At 36.6% G+C, this 17,089-nt stretch overlaps 1 protein-coding gene across 1 annotated transcript in view; it reads left to right on the top strand.

Annotated features, from left to right (window-relative positions):
- Window positions 1-17,089, top strand: part of Hcn1 (hyperpolarization activated cyclic nucleotide gated potassium channel 1) — a 369,238-nt gene that overhangs the window by 258,292 nt on the left and 93,857 nt on the right. The window contains exon 4 of the mRNA XM_021180688.3: window positions 6,897-7,115. Coding sequence (XP_021036347.1) covers window positions 6,897-7,115 — 219 coding nt within the window. The remainder of the gene's footprint in view (window positions 1-6,896; window positions 7,116-17,089) is intronic.

The raw sequence follows: 17,089 nt of genomic DNA, 5'->3' as shown, positions 1-17,089 counted from the left end.
CCCCCCCCCAGATCCCGCCCTCCTACCTTGTAGTTGCTTTCTTCTCCCTCCCAAGTAGAACTGAGGCAACCTCACTTTGACTCTTCAGCTTGTTGACCTTTTTGAGTTCTGTGGACTGTGTGTTGGGTAGTCTGTAAATATTTTTCTCGGTAGTGAGTACATATCATGTATGTCCTTTGGGGCCTGAGTTACCTCACTCAGCATTATATTTTCTAGTTCCATCCATTCGCCTGCAAAACTCAGGATGTCCTCATTCTTAATTATTTGCAAATGATAAGATCGTATATATAAGTGACCCTAAAAATTCCATCAAAGATCTCCTAGACCTGATAAACTGCTTCAGTGTAGTCAGTAGCTAGATATAAAATTAACTCAAACAAATCAGTGGCCTTTCTCTACACAAAGGATAAACAGGATGAGAAAGAAAGTAGGGAAGCAACACCCTTCACAATAGTCACAAATAATATAAAATGCCTTAGTGTAACTTTAACTAAGGAAGTGAAAGATATGTATGATAAGAACTTCAAGTCTCTGAAGAAAGAAATTGAAGAAGACCTCAGAAGATTGAAAGATCTCCCATGCTCATGGATTGGCATGATCAATATAGTAAAAACGGCTATCCTGCTGAAAGCAATCTACAGATTCAGTGCAATCCCCATCAAAATTCCAACTCAATTCTTCACCTAGTTAGAAAGAGCAATTTGCAAATTCATCTGGAATAACAAAAAACCTAGAATAGCAAAAACTATTCTCAACAATAAAAGAACCTCTGGTGGAATCACCATGCCTGACCTCAAGTTGTACTACAGAGCAATTGTGATAAAAACTGCATGGTACTGGTACAGTGACAGACTTGTAGATCAATGGAATAGAATTGAAGACCCAGAAATGAACCCACCCACCTATGGTCACTTGATCTTTGACAAGGGAGCTAAAACCATCCAGTGGAAAAAAGACAGCATTTTCAACAAATGGTACTGGCACAATTGGCCATTATCATGTAGCAGAATGTGAAATGATCCATTCTTACCTCCTTGTACAAAGCTAAAGTCTAAGTGGATCAAAGAACTCAACAACAACAAAAAAAAAAAAAAAAGAGAGAGACACTGAAACTTATAGAGGAGAAAGTGGAGGAAAGCCTCGAAGATAAGGGCACAGGGAAAAATTTCCTGAACATAACAGCAATGGCATGTGCTGTACGATTGAGAATTGACAAATGGGACCTCATAAAATTTCAAAGCTTCTGTAAGGCAAAAGACACTATCAATAAGACAAAAAGGCCACCAACACATTGGGAAAGAATCTTTATCAACCTTAAATCTGATAGGGGACTAATATCCAATATATACAAAGAACTCAAGAAGCTGGAGTCCAGAAAATCAAATAACCCCATAAAAAATGGGGTACAGAGCTAAACAAAGAATTCTCAACTAAGGAACACCAAATGGCTGAGAAGTACCTGCAAAAATGTTCAACATCCTTAATCATCAGAGAAATGCAAATCAAAACAACCCTGAGATTCCTCCTCGCACCAGTCAGAATGGCTAAGATCAAAAATTCAGGTGACAGCAGATGCTGGCAAGGATGTGAAGAAAGAGGAACACTCCTCCATTGCAGGGATTGCAGGCTTATACAACCACTCTGGAAATCAGTCTGGCAGTTCCTCGGAAAATTGGACATAGTACTACCAGAAGATCCAGCAATACCTCTCCTGGACATATACCCAGAAGATGTTCTAACTGGTAAGAAGGACACATGCTCCACTATGTTATTAGTAGCCTTATTTATAATAGCCAGAAGCTAGAAAGAACCCAGATGTCCCTCAACAGAGTAATGGATACAGAAAATGTGGTACATTTATACAATGGAGTACTACTACTCAGCTATTAAAAACAATGAATTTATGAAATTCATAGGCAAATGGATGGATCTGGAGGATATTATCCTAACCCAATCACAAAAGAACTCACATGATATATACTCACTGATAATTGGATATTAGCCCAGAAATTTAGAATACCCAAGGTACAATTTGCAAAATGCATGAAAATCAAGAAGGAAGACCCAAGTGTGGATACTTCATTCCTCCATAGAATGGGAAACAAAATTGCCATGGAAGGAGTTACAGAGACAAAGTTTGGAGCTTAGATGAAAGGAAGGACCTTCCAGAGACTGTCCCACCTGGGATCCATACCATTATCAGTCACCAAACACAGACACTATTGCATATGACAGCAAGATTCTGCTGACAGGACCCTGATATATCTGTCTCTTGTGAGGCTATGCCAGTACTTGGCTAATACAGAAGTGGATGCTCACAGTTATCTATTGTATGGAACACTGTGCCCCCAATGAAGGAGATAGAGAAAGTACCCAAGAGCTGAAGGGGTCTGCAACCCTATATGTGGAACAACAATATGAACTAACCAGTACCCCCAAGCTTGTGTCTCTAGCTACATATGTAGCAGAAGATGGCCTAGTCGGCCATCATTGGGAGGAGAGGACCTTGGTCTTGCAAAGATTATATGCCCCAGTTCAGGGAAATGCCAGGGCCAGGAAGCAGGAGTGGGTGGGTTGGGGAGCAGGGCGGAGGGAGTGTATAGCAGACTTTTGGGTTAGCATTTGAAATGTAAATGAAGATAATATTTAATAAAAAATTGTTTGGAAAAAAAAAGAAACTCCATAGGATATACAGTCAATCTTATGTATTTCCATGTGTAGATTTGTGTATGTATGTATATATGTTGTTATTTGCTGAGAAAATAAATGTACACAGATACCTTTACACAGGTGAGTTTAGCTGTTATCTTAATGATTTACCCTAAAAAAAAGGCTTACAACAGATTTAGTGACATTTGGCCTAAAACCCTAGCATTCAGGAGACAGAGACAGATGAGATTGGTATATATGACTGATATCAGCCTGGTTTTCACAGTGACTACTAGTATAGCCAGGGGTACAAAGAGAGACCTGTGTCAATAAAATAAAATATAATAAAAATATTGAGTGAAGAAGAGAAAGATACAGATTTTCCTTTACGGCATTTCAGTATTCTATACTGACACTTCTGAAATCTAAAAAATAAATGATAAGAATAGAACTAAAGTCCCATTTAGTTCCTGCCTGGTGGTGCATACCTTTAATCCCAGCACTTAGGAGGCCAAGGCAGGCAGTTCTCCATAGGCCACCCTGGTCTACACAGCAAGTTCCAGTAAAATCAAGAGCACAGAGGGAAAAACTTGTCTGGAGAAAAAGAAAACAGAACAAAAAGTGTCTATTAACTAGGAATTTTCTTGGACACTTTAATTATCCCCCTTCTATCTAAATATGTCAAGGTTCGTTAACCATGCACTTTCTCCACGTGGAAAAAGTAACGCTCTTCATGACATTTAATAGTCATCTCCAAAACTGATTTCTTTTCATTCTCATTCAACAAGTACAAAAGAAAAACTTTAATGAATCATGCAGTTTGAAAAAGTACACTGTTACAGGAGTCCCAAGATGTGACTCTATCCCTGGAATGTGGACAGATTCCAGCACATGAGGTGGTTAATACCCAGAAGGTAACAGTTGCCACATTAAAGGTTCATAATTGAAGTTGTGTGTGAATGTAAGAAAAGGTTTAAGGCCTTATAAAACAAAAGAATGTCTTAGCTGCTATTTGAATAAAACATATAGCTAAAAGTCTTTGGTAGTGTGGTTTATAATGAATTGATTTTTGGTTTGTTGGTATGACTGGAATTTCATGAATATAATTTATTTTCAAAGAATGGGTACGTTCAAGACTTTCATAGAGTATACTCTCTTGTTCTTTGAATATGTGCTTCTTGTTCCTGGAATATCTAAGTGTCTCTTATTCCTGAAATAGGAACAATTTGAGAACCTTGACATATTCTTCAAATAACATACAAAGTAAAATTTTCATGTGGGTCCATTATACTATCAGAACAGGATAACCTAACAAATAAATGTCTGAGTATCTTGTTTTGTAATCTGCTGAGTTTTTAACTACTAAATGTGTGCATTTGTACATTTGCAATCTCTGGGTTGAACAAAGTAATGCCACAGTATGTCTTTACACTTCATCAATAAGGAACATGTATCATTATCATTAAAAACTCTCTGCCTGCTAATTATGGCTGCTTCTTTTGTCAGAAAGCATATTGTGTTCCAATGCTCCTGAGTGTGTTTTTTTTTTTAAATCTCATCACATCATATTTTTTTAAAAAAGCTCCAAAATCACAAATTTGATAAAATCAATGAAAATGGCATACTATATATTTGTACATTACATATTTTATTGGTTATTTTATTTATATGCATTTCAAATGTTATCCCTCTTCCCAGTTTCCCCTCTGCATACCCCTACCCATGCCCCCTCACCCTGTAGCTTTTTAGAAGTTATTTATTCCAGATTTATGTGTACAAGAATAATTTTCTGATTGTGGGAGTTTGAAATTGCCCAAAATCTCACTCTCAAAAGGACTTGAAATGTGTTAATGTTGTATACTGCTGTCATCTCAACATTCTCAATACTTTCCCATTAGAATTTTTTTTATAGTTTCAGTAAATTTTACTGGCAACTTATACAACAGAGTTAGCTTGTAGAGTGGCAACAGTATAGACACACACACACACACACACACACACACACACACACTCATGGTACGTGGGAGGCAATTCAGTTGCCTGAAAATTGGTGGGGCAGCAGGCTACATATAGACATGAATCAACAATGAGACATCTCATGTGTCTCCAACATGGCCAAGCCATAAATGGGGCCCAGTTAGTAGTGGAAATGCTGCAGCATAAGCGAAGGTGACAGCAGCCATGAAAAAGCTAAAGGTGCCTTTAGAACAGGATTCGCTGGGAGGATCCAGCTTACCCATAATTCCAGGGTTCCAGCCCTACAGATTCTGCACCAATACCAGCTTTTTCATCTATGTTCTAGGGCAGTGCTATAGGATAGTGTTTATACATCTATAGGATGAGTGAACAGACATTTAGAATTGTTATATGTATATACATATGTTATATGTACACACACACACACACCTCTGGCATCTTGCATAACCTTGATAAGTTACAGGAAATGCCAGAGAGAGAATTAAAATGCCATTTCATAGATTAGCATTAAATTCACTGTAAAAGCAATAGACATGATCACTGCAGTAGAACTGTTCAATGTCTTGACTGCTCTGATGAATACATGAACCGACCTATGTAATAAAATTCCTTGGAACAAAATGAGCAAGTTCACAAATGAACTGATGCAATTTACCAGGTACAAATGAGTTCAACGTACAGTGTTTATGTCCCTTTCCAGTGATGTGTTTGTGTCTGCAGTACTTGGTTTGAAGAGAACACCTCAGAGGAAGCTGAGTGAAGAATGCTTCACCATCCACTTTCTGGGCACTTCTATGCAGCTATAACCAGTTATCTCATAATATAAAAGTACAATGAAAATTCCAACTCAGACAAACACAAGACTGATGCCTATGGTGTTAAATCTTAGTAGAAAAATCATTCCCAGTGAATCATCCTGAACAGATGTTCTGAAATCTACATTGTAAAGGGATGTATTAAAAATCCATCCTAATGTTCTCGCAGCCTATGAAACCTTTTAATAGCTCCAGGAACGGTAGTATCAACCAAAAGATCTTACTTCAAAAATTAAAAAAAAATACATCAAAATGTATTTGTGATCTCACATTAGTCAAGAGCACCTTATATTACTACAAATGTTATCCTTGATAGTGGAGTTAAAAATTGAATAAATAGTGCTAGCCTAAGAAATGATTTGCAGAAGTGAAACTGAAAATTAGTCAATGAAGATTAACATATAGTCGATATATTTTATATCACTGTGACACCAGGTATCATTTTTATAGTTTATAAAGTTTTAAGTTGTTCATCTGTTACTATTATTTTGTTTTATTAGTAATAAAATAGTGTAGTGAAAATTCTTCATATTCTATTACCTTTAGCATTTGTCTTTTGGGTCAGAGTTAATGACCCACCATTTTGATTTTATAGCTGTCCCATAATTAATGTAAGCCCTGATCTAGGAAGATGGACAAACTTTGAAAGGCACTTGAATTTAAGAAGGGCACATATTTGTACACCTAAACACTATGTCATATACCAATATCCCAGTCTCAGAACAACAAAACATACAGACAAGGTACTTAGAATTTTGTTCAAGAGAAAACCTATTTGACAAGTTTTATTCTGTAAAATTGAGATTGGAAAAAATGTTTTGAAGTGACATCAGAAGTGTATGAGGCATACTTAATATAAGACAGCTTCAAGGATTTTTAGAATGTCATGTAAGATACGACTGTATTTCCCAAGCCAGCTTGCTTTTCATTAAAAAACAAACAAACAAACAAAAAAACAACCAAAGAAAACCCCAACATATTGAAGGCTGCAAAATATCAGGCTGCATTCGTAAAACCTGATCTATATTGTATTGACTAAATTCTTATGTTGGGATTCATTTTACTTGAACCCACCTTCTACATTATTCAGCTTACCCACACCTTTACTAGAGAATTATGATTTCCTTAAAACATTCAACGAGACTCTACATTTATTCTTAACCGTGTTACAGTGATGATACTTGTTCAGTAATCCCAACTTGGATTCTACTTTCAAAAACAGCAAAATTAAAGAAGACTAGGCACACATGAACAAAAAGTGATGTTCTTCCTGTTTTATCTTAATAGGCCATATTTGAATATCATTGGGGCATTTGGTTAGCATCCAGTTAGAAGTTATGCTAATTGCTGCTCTCCATACTTGTTACTTCCCAATGCTTATGCCGATAAGTTTTCCTTATTTTGCCTTTTATTACCCTAATATCTCAGTTAATTTTCTCTTCTCTCATGTTTCAGAATGATTCCTGGGGAAAACAATATTCCTACGCACTCTTCAAAGCTATGAGTCACATGCTGTGCATTGGTTACGGCGCCCAAGCCCCCGTCAGCATGTCTGACCTCTGGATTACCATGCTGAGCATGATTGTGGGTGCCACCTGCTATGCAATGTTTGTTGGCCATGCTACAGCTTTGATCCAGTCTTTGGACTCTTCAAGGAGGCAGTATCAAGAGAAGGTATGTAGTTTCTTCTCTCATATCTTCAACTAACTTCTTCCATAAAAACTGAATTTTATTCAAGCTAGCAAACACATGGTCCTCAATGAAAACTGCAAGGAGCTGAAATATTTAAGGTAATATTTAAAATCTATAGATTTAAATATTAAATATTTAATTAAGGAAATATAATCTTTTTTATACTTTCAAATATCATCAAGATAACTTTCCAAGTACTTATTTTATTTCTGTTATAGCTCTATTGGTAGCATGTTTCCTAGCATGTAGTGCCCTATCTTTAATGCCTGCATGGCATTTACCATGTATGGTGCAACTGACTTGTCATTCCAACATTTGAGAGGTGGCATCAGGGGAGTGAGGAGTACAAGATGTCACCCTTGGCTGTATAGTGGGTTTGAGGTTAGTCTAATCTACATAAAATAAAATATATAAATTATCATTTATTAAAATTGTATGTTTAACATGTATGAAGATATATAAGGTGTTACTACGGTTCAGGTTCCATATTCTAAGAGTTAAATTTTAATTACCAGAAAAATAATAAAATATAAATCTTTTTCTAATACATGCTATAAGAAATTAAAACATGCAGAAAGAGCCAGACAAGCATTGCCCTTCTGTCTTTCTGTGTCTTTCTGTGTGTTATAATAGTAATTTACGTCATAATCCATACACTTAGCTCACGATAGGCTGTCCTTATCTGTGCAAAACTCATCACAACAACCCCCTCAGGCTCAGTGGAAGGAGCAGCCCTTGGGCCTGATGGTGTTTGATGTCCCAGTGTAGGGGAATATTATAACAGGAAGACTGGACTGGGTGGGTGGGTGGGGGTGCACCTGCATAGATGCAGGGGGAGGGGAAATGGGAGAGGGGGTTTTCTGTAGGAGAGACCTAGAAAGGAGAAAACAATTGAGATGTAAATAAAAAAATATCCAATAAAAAAAAAACAACTCATCCCACTCTCCAGTCTTTGAAGTCATATATGAAGCTGTTAGCTCTCATCCTGTGCCCAGTGATTTCATGGAAGTGACTGCTATATTAAACTTCTTTTGGAGTAGAAAGAGACAAAACTACATTAAGCTATGATCTCATTGTTTTTATTATTTAAAACAATTTTTAAGCTTAAATATATTTTGATCATATTTTTCTCCTTCCCCAAGTCCTTTCAGATCTGCTCCCCCTCCCAACCCACACACTCAACTATAAGTTCTTCTCTTAAAAAAAAAAAAAAACAACCAACCAACCAAACAAGCAAACAAAAAACCCAATACAACAACAGAACCCCCTAAAGCCAAGGTGATGGGGAAGCCAACTGTGGAGTCCAGTTTATATCAGTTGGTCAACAACTCCTGAATGTGAGGCTTGTCTTGGAGTGGTTGGTATTTCCAAAGCCATTCCACTGAAAAAGAACTATTGTTTCCCTCCCACAGCAGTTATAAAAGAGTGTTCATTTGTTAACATTTACCCTGTTGGCTAGGTTTTCATTCATTCATTCATTCATTCATTCATTCATTCATCTTTTAAAAACAAAACAAAATAAAAAACAATAAGATAAAACAAAAACTATCACATTGAACTTGAACAAGACAAAACATTGAAAAGAGTTCAAGAGAAGGTACAAGATTCAGATACTGCTCATTCCCACACGCAGGTATCCAGTAAAACCACTAAACTGGAAAGCACAATGTAAGTTAAGAGGACCTAGTATAGTCCTCTCAAGACCCTATGCATGCTGGTACTTTGTCCAGAACAGTAGTACCTGGTTTTACCTGAGGTCCCTTGGCTATTTACTCTCAGGTTCTTCATCACCCAGGCAGTGTTGGGTAAGGGTTCTGTCTCATGGTGTAGTCCTTGGATCAAATCAATTATTAGATGATTACTCCTACAAGATTTGTGTCCCCAGTGCCTGAGCACACCTTGCTAGTAGTACACCATTGTAGATAACGGTTTTGTGGCTGTCATGGCAGCTATGTTGTTCTTTGGACAATATGCAGAGTACCTTCCTGTATCAAAGACTCTGGAATATAAAGGTTTTCACCATGGCACAGAGCATTTCTGAAAACAATGCTTTGGTACTTACAGACTAAGTGTGAGTGAGGCCAGCTTAGATTCAATTTCAAACAGCTTCTTTCTAAACAACTACACATCATGTTAGTGGCTTGATTTACAGAAATCCTTGCCATTAGAGGAGAAAGGGAACAAGGATATGTGAAAAAAAAAACTTACCATATCAATAACTAGTGTAATGAGCAAGTTTGTAATTTTTGATCAAATAATAAAAGGTAAACTATCAAAATTGCTTTGAAGTTGATTTTTAAGAATAAAAATAACAAAGTAATCCCAATTATATTGTGAAGAAAAATCATTTAAAGGTATTTGACTGAAATTCCTATATTATGTGTAATTTGGGCTTATTTTATGGAGCACAAGACTAAAACTTCATATTATGAAGTTTGTTCTTACATCTTAATATTTCCCTTACTTGCTTTAAGAGAAAACATTGGCTTTTCATATCATTTTTATCTGAATGTTGCTATATATTTTCATTTTTGTTGTTAATGTAAATATACTATTTCTATATTATAAGCATGCATATGTATATATTTGATATTGTAAATAATATCTGTGTAAATATACATTTTCTTAAAACAAAGAAATTTTTTATTTTTAAATTTTTCTTAGTGGTTGTTTTATGTATTTACATTTACATTTCCCGGTTTCCTCCTAAAATCCCCCTATCCCATACCCCCTTCCCTTGATTCTATGAGGGTGCTCCCACTCTCACCCACCCACTCCCACCTCATTGCCCTGGCATTCCCCTACACCAGAGAATCAAGCCTTCATAGGATGAAGGGCCTCTCCTCCTATTGATGCCGAACAATGTTATCCTCTGCTACATATGCAGCTGGAGTCATGGGTCCCTCCATGTGTACTCTTTGGTTGGTGGTTTAGTCCCTGAGAGCTCAGGGGGCGGGGGGGGTGGAGTCTGGTTGGTTGATATTGTTGTTATTCCTATGGGGTTGCAAACCCCTTCAGCTCCTTCAGTCCTTTCTCAACTTTCAAGATTGTAGTATCAGCATAATGAAATTGTGTGTGTGTGTGTGTGTGTGTGTGTGTGTGTGTGTATGTGTGTGTGTTGAGACAGTCTCACTCTGTACTTCAGACTAGCCTTAAATTCACAACAAATATCCTTCTGAGGATCATTTTTTTTGTATGAAATTAAAAATTATAAAGTATCATATTGTCAAGAACAGGGAACTAAAATATTAAATGGACCCCAAGGGACAAAATAAATTTTATACATCTTGAAAAGAGTTTATACAACTTCCAGTAAACAAAACAAAACAAAACAAAACAAAAAAGTTTTAATTAAAAGTGTAGTTAATGTAAAATAAATTGCTCAATTTATGAGTAGAAAATATAAAATCATATATTAAATCAAACCAAAAATACCCTTCACAGTTGAATTATTTTGTTTTGCATGTATGTATATAAACTGCTTCATAAAGATCTTAATTATTTATATTTAATTATATATTTATGTTATGTATTATAAAGTCTTGCTTGCTTGCCAAGACTGACATGGAATTACCGACATTATGAGGTCTTCTAGTCTCAGTCTCCATTGTGGCTGAGATTACAAGCTTGTGTACCATATGAGTATTTATGCACACAGACACCCCTTTGTCTAAAGACAGCATTTTAGAAATAAGTTCTTGAATGTTTTGTTTTCTTTCTTTCTGGAATTCTGAGATTGTTCACTTCCCCCTGGTATTAAAAGTTATATTTTCAACGTGAGTGTCCACAGGGCTGAAGCAACGTTTCATTCGCGAGTTGATAGGCCTTATGTTCTGCTTCGTGCCCTGGTGGAACTTCCTGCCTCGTAAAGCATCCCGAGCATTAGCTGTAAATCTTCAGTTACATAATGAAACAGCTCTTATAACCAGAGCAATGATAAAAAACAAGCAGGAACCATTTGTAGAGTTGTCTGTGATCCTTTTAAACCATGCTGGCATTTTGTTAAAACTGAGAAGGAGGTGTTAACATCCTACCGTACAGTTCTTCTTTACAACAACATGAGTAAGCTGGCCTGCACTGTAATAGCATTTCTCTTCAGAACATTGCTTTGAAGGCATGATACTCTTGAACTTAGAAAAGTCATGCCAGGCAGTACTTACATAAATAAGGGTTGACACATATATGTTGCTTAGGATTCTTTTTAAGAAACAGCAATACCACTGAGATTCCTTGCTTTCAACCCCCCCCCCAAAAAAAAAACCAAAAAAAACATTCCCCTTAGTTTCTTTTATAACTGGTAAACATTTTCTTCTTCTCCTTACCATCAAAGATGATATGAGTATGAATCCCTGTGGTTTCTTAATTAACCCAGAAAATTTCCATGAGGATACCCTGTCTACTCTATTTCTTGAAATGGATTTAATACTCTAGTATGTGAAACTGGTTGTGCTCCAAATATTATCATTAGTGAATCTGAGTATCTAAGTAAATTGTACAGAAGAATGGGAGTGTGGTAACCTTGTGCTCATTTTATTCTCAATTATTTATTTTATTTTATTGAGAATATAATTATATAGTTCCCACTCCTGTTTTGCTCCCTTCAAATCTTCCCGTATAATCCTATGTGCCCATTTCAAATTCATGACCCTCTTTTCATAATATATATATATATATGTATATATACATATATGTACATGTATATATATTAAATACATAACACTCAGTTTGTATAAGCACATCAATTAGTTATTCTGAACTAAATAGCCTATATATATATATATATATGCAAAACATTACATAAAAAGGGGTTAACTTAATATGGTTACTTGAACTGCTTCAGTTCTTTAACATTCTCATATGAATAAAAGAGTACTTTGGTGAAAAAACTTAAATATTCTATTTATATATGTAATGTTTATAAAAATATAATAGTTCTTTTCCTCAATAATAATTTCTGCTCTAGTTCTAAGTGTTACCTGTTTAAATTCCCATGTGTATGTTGCTTGTATCTATAATTGCAGAAATATGCACTGTGCTAGAGATTTATTGTCACTAAGCCTTCTTTAGTACTTTGCAGTTTCTATGTGTTCGGATGCACATGACAGCTTCTTAAACTAGACCTGTTCTATGGATAGATTTTTGAGTGTCCTTTATAAATGATAGAAACTTTGTTTTACTATACTTTACAAATATCTTTCAAACATTTCACCTTAATGTACTTTATCCTCCTTGTATGCCGTAATATATAAAGATACTGTAAAGCGTTTTAACATTGTAGAAGCTGATATACAGGGGAACAACCACCTAATAGGAGCCCTCAGTGAAAAAGATGCATTAATTCATCTGAGCTATAACTTGAGTTTGTCTAGTCAGAACCCTGAGTGCAATGGGAAGCAGACTAAAGGATGTTAACGGGACCAGTGGGCAGAGATAAACATCATGTAATCAGAATTATTCTTAAAGAAAACAAGTCATAACACCAAGTCGGATATGATACATCCCTACCTCGGCTGCAGTCTATGGTCAAATGAATCATAAACAGTTGCTGATAGAATTACTAGAACAATAATATCAACCAACCAGATGCCCCAGAGCTCCCAGGAACTAAACCACCAATCAAATAGTACACATGGAGAGACCCATGGCTGCAGCCACATATGTAGCAGAGGATGGCCTTGTTGGGCATCAATGGGAGGAGAGGCCCTTGGTCCTGTGAAGGCTCGATGGCCCAGTGTAGGGGAAGGCCAGGACAGTAGAACAGGATTGGTTGAGTGGGTGGGGACCTCTCTCTTAGAAGCAGGGGCAGGAGTGGGATAGGGGGTTTCCGGGGAAACCTGGGAAAGGGAATAACATTTGAAATATAAATAAATAAAATATCCAACAAAAAGAATTACTAGCACAAATATAGCAACATCAGCATTATAAATAGGCACATCAAATGAATAAAATCCTACAAATATATTAGTTCATGAGTTGGTGGTAAGATCCAAGTAGTCATCAGACAAAAATAATTCGTGCACTAAGTATCAAAATAGTCTATCTAGTAAATATATATTTATTGGATGTTCACTTGTGTGACATTGGTTATGAGAGGCTGAGAAATAATGCACATATAGACACAGTACTGTTCCTTCAGGAGCTTTTTTAGAGTTCAATAGATGTAAACAGGAAAGCCAAAGCACTAGTAACAAGACTCATAGGAAACTCTATACCATGGAGACTTAATTTTAAGTGTAATAAAAGAAATGTAGCACCAGGAGAAGACAATGTAAGATTTTATGTATTATTGATGTTCAATACAATGGTATGAGTGTGTGAAAAATGAAGACATTGTATTTAAGAGACCTGAAATGTAAGTGAAGAGAAAACACTGCTCTGAGCCCTACACACAGAACATCAGTATGGAAACAGCTGCTAGAATTCATGAACATCAAGAGAATTATGACCAAATCCCAGACAAAGATGACATGGGAAATACAGAACGATAGTCAGACTGAGAGAGACTGTGTAGACTTCACTGACCATATTGTAGTTTAGCTAAACATGCAGAGTCTGCTAAGCATGTGGACTGCAAAGTGACAATAACAGAACTGTCTTGGCATTTTTACCAAGTGACAGAAATATGCATAAGAGTGTCAGAAACAAAGTAAAAGTGGAGTCTTGTTCTTTGGTGTTAAGCAAACGGTCCAGCTTCACTTTACACTAACTCTAGTTAAGAGTGCAGTGCTAATTGGTATAAATATTACATAAGGGAGGAATTTTATACAAACTCTCTTGGGGTGTATGTGTGTGGTCAGGGAACCTATGCTCAGCAAACACTAATTTTATACAGGAAGCAACCTAACCCCAGTGACTTCAGAAACAAACATGTGGCTTGGAAGCCAGGTCACTGTGCTGCCCTGCTCCAGAGGCCATCTGTGAATACACAGTCTCCAACCTGCTCCTCCAGCTGGAATGTTTTACAAATGTTTGTTCTGTATTATATTTATTCAGTTTGTGAAAATAAGTATTCTCGGGCCAGACTACAAGTTTCTGCCTCATTAAGTTTGGCATATGACTTATAGATTTGTGTTTTTTCATGAGATCTCAGATTCTACTAACCTGTTTTCTTATCTGAATCTGCCCTGGGCATGCCTCTCTTCCAGACCACAATAACGGAAAGAGAACAGGACACACACGCCATTTCTATTCCCATTCCTCTGATGAGAATGTAGTTGTGCTACTGAAACAGGCTGAGAAGTTGAAAGCTCTGTGACCTGCCAATTATTCTTTCCACAGGGAAAATGTTAGAGAAAAGATTAAAGTAAGAGACTAGTATCCTCTGCTGGAGAGGTAATACCAACTCTGAGAGGCAGCAAAATGCTTGGGTTTTCCTTAGGAATCCCTGCACTGTACGGAAAGATGTAGTCCATATGAGATCTCGGGCCACTTGTATTTCATCCAGTAAGAGAGAGGAATCATTAAGCTTTCAGATGCCCTCACAGTATAAGAAAATGGAGCACAGGAAGTGTGAGAAACATGATGAAGTGGAAAAATAGAGTACAGGGCAGAGCTGAACTGATATCACGTTATCTAGGTGCTTCCTAGGCACTATCTTCTACCAGGAACTGGAAATGATCTATAACTTGTTGGAGGAATGTATTGTTTCATCAACTCAGATATCATTAATACTAAAGCTATTATACGGATCTCAAATATACAAATATTTTTATGTATACAAATAATTACTTTTTTTAGCCTGACACTTCAATTATGATCTAACCATTTATTCTAAAAGCCTAATACAGGTTTTTCCTTTCATTTTCAGTGAAAGTTTGTATAAAACTAAACTATGATTTATGGTTCGAAAATACTATCATAACTAACCTTTGTCAGTCAGAAATTTCTCTCTAGAATATGTGAAGTGAGAAAGATACTTTTTAAAAAAATCTTATTATAATTCCAGCCAAAGTTTTTAAAGCATAAATAAGATTGTGGTAGATAAATAAAATCTATCACTCAAGTTAATATGAAGTGTTTTCATTTTTATTTAAATATACATTATGCTGCATAAGATATCCCAAATTCATTGTTTAAGTTCTTTTCTTTTTTATTATTATTAGGTATTTATTTCATTTATATTTCCAATGCTATCCCAAAAGTCCCCCCCCACCTTCCTACACCCACTCCCCCACCCACCCACTCCCACCTCTTAGCCCTGGTGTACCCCTGTACTGAGGCATATAAGGTCTGCACAACCAATGGGCCTCTCTTTCCACTGATGGCCGACCAGGCCATCTTCTGATACATATGCAGCTAGAGACACGAGCTCTGGGGGGTTACTGGTTAGTTCATATTGTTGTTCCACCTATAGGGTTGCAGATCCCCCCAGCTCCCTAGGTACTTCCTCCAGCTCCTCCATTGGGGGCTCTGTGATCCAACCAATAGCTGACTGTGAACATCCACTTCTGTGTTTGCTAGGCCCCGATTAAATTCTTTTCAAGTAGCATACTTTCAAAGATTATTCTAAGTTAATAACACAATTAATGAAAAAAATATTTCAAAGGTTATTTAAAATCCTTAAGTTGGCATACTTAATAAAAATAACAGTCAACTCCAGTATTATAGGGTTTTTTGTGATATTTAGAGAGGATCCTACAAGTCAGTGGATCATTTAAATTTATTTTTCCAGAAACACTTCACATGCTTTGGATTCTGATTGCTAAATTTGTGACTTCTTGCTCAGGCTCTACTCCTGAAGATAATAGCAAATCTCTTAAAGGTTGGAACAGAGACAGCAATGACAAGACATAGCAAAAGAATCCAGTCAGGAAGGGGGCAGTGGAGAGAAATTAAAGATCCAAGCAAAAGACAACTATAAATATGGTAAAGAGAAAACTTCACTATTTAAGGCACCATGATTGTGCCAAGATGCCTGTAGAATAGTTGACACTCAAATGGCTTAGAGAGTGTTCCGTTTTGAAGATGCTAGTCCTCATCTGTGTCCCGGTAAATTCTGATCAAAGTGTAAAATGATTTCACTGCAGTGAGAATCCCCTTGGGTGACGAGCAGATTGCAGAGACAACCTAGTCCTAGGAGTAGGAAGTACAAACTTGTGGATCATTTAATAGCTGTACCCTGAGAAGGATGTAGGCACTCTTAATCAGCCTCATGGAATGCAAGCAGAATATGATTATTGTCTCACGTTTTCTAGCTTCTCCCAAAGTTTTTTATGATTTAGTTTCATTACCACTTAGCTTTTCCAGATATTTTTCACACAATGCTTTTAAGGACTTCACACACAAAAAAAGGAATCTCAATAACAGTAGAAATATACTTTAAGAAGGTGGGGTATTGAAACAGCTCAGTGCTACAGCACCTGTCCAGCTTGGCCAGGGTTCAGTACCAAGCACTATGAGAAAAAAAAAAAAGATAGATACTAGAACGTCAGAAAAATTACCATAAACGTGAAGGAGATTGGCAGCAGGTTTGATTATGTTAAAGTATGTTAAGTTGCATATGTGTGAAGTACATGTGTATGTCTACGTGGATGTGCAGGTGCGAGTGCCCATAATGTGGAGGCAAGTATCTTCCTCTATGATTATCCACTTTATGTAACTGTTTGGGCTTTTCTAAGCTCATTCCAGTTTCAGAATTAGGGAACATAGAGATATTTATTTATTTGTTTATTTATTTATGCCTAGGCCTTATGTTGGGTTTACTCCCCAATTAGCATTTATCTTATATTAATCCACTAATACCATCCCATGTCTGCCATGTGGCTGGTTACTGCTCCTCAGTTATTAAATTCGATTTCCTCCAAGTCTTGGTGGCAATATTTCCATACTAACTCTTTCGTAGTTTCTCTCTGTCTGCCAGATGTCCCACCTTCTACTCTACCTTTTGCTATAGGCCATAAACTTCTTATTTTAACCAATAGAAGGTACCTTAAGCAATTAACGAAGGACAACCCCCA

This window comes from Mus caroli, unplaced genomic scaffold, assembly GCF_978045245.1.
Source record: "Mus caroli unplaced genomic scaffold, Mus_caroli_1 scaffold_15, whole genome shotgun sequence".
Taxonomy (NCBI): Eukaryota; Metazoa; Chordata; class Mammalia; order Rodentia; family Muridae; genus Mus; species Mus caroli.
The sequence above is the reverse complement of the archived record's forward strand: the minus strand, read 5'-3'. Positions and strand labels throughout refer to the sequence as shown.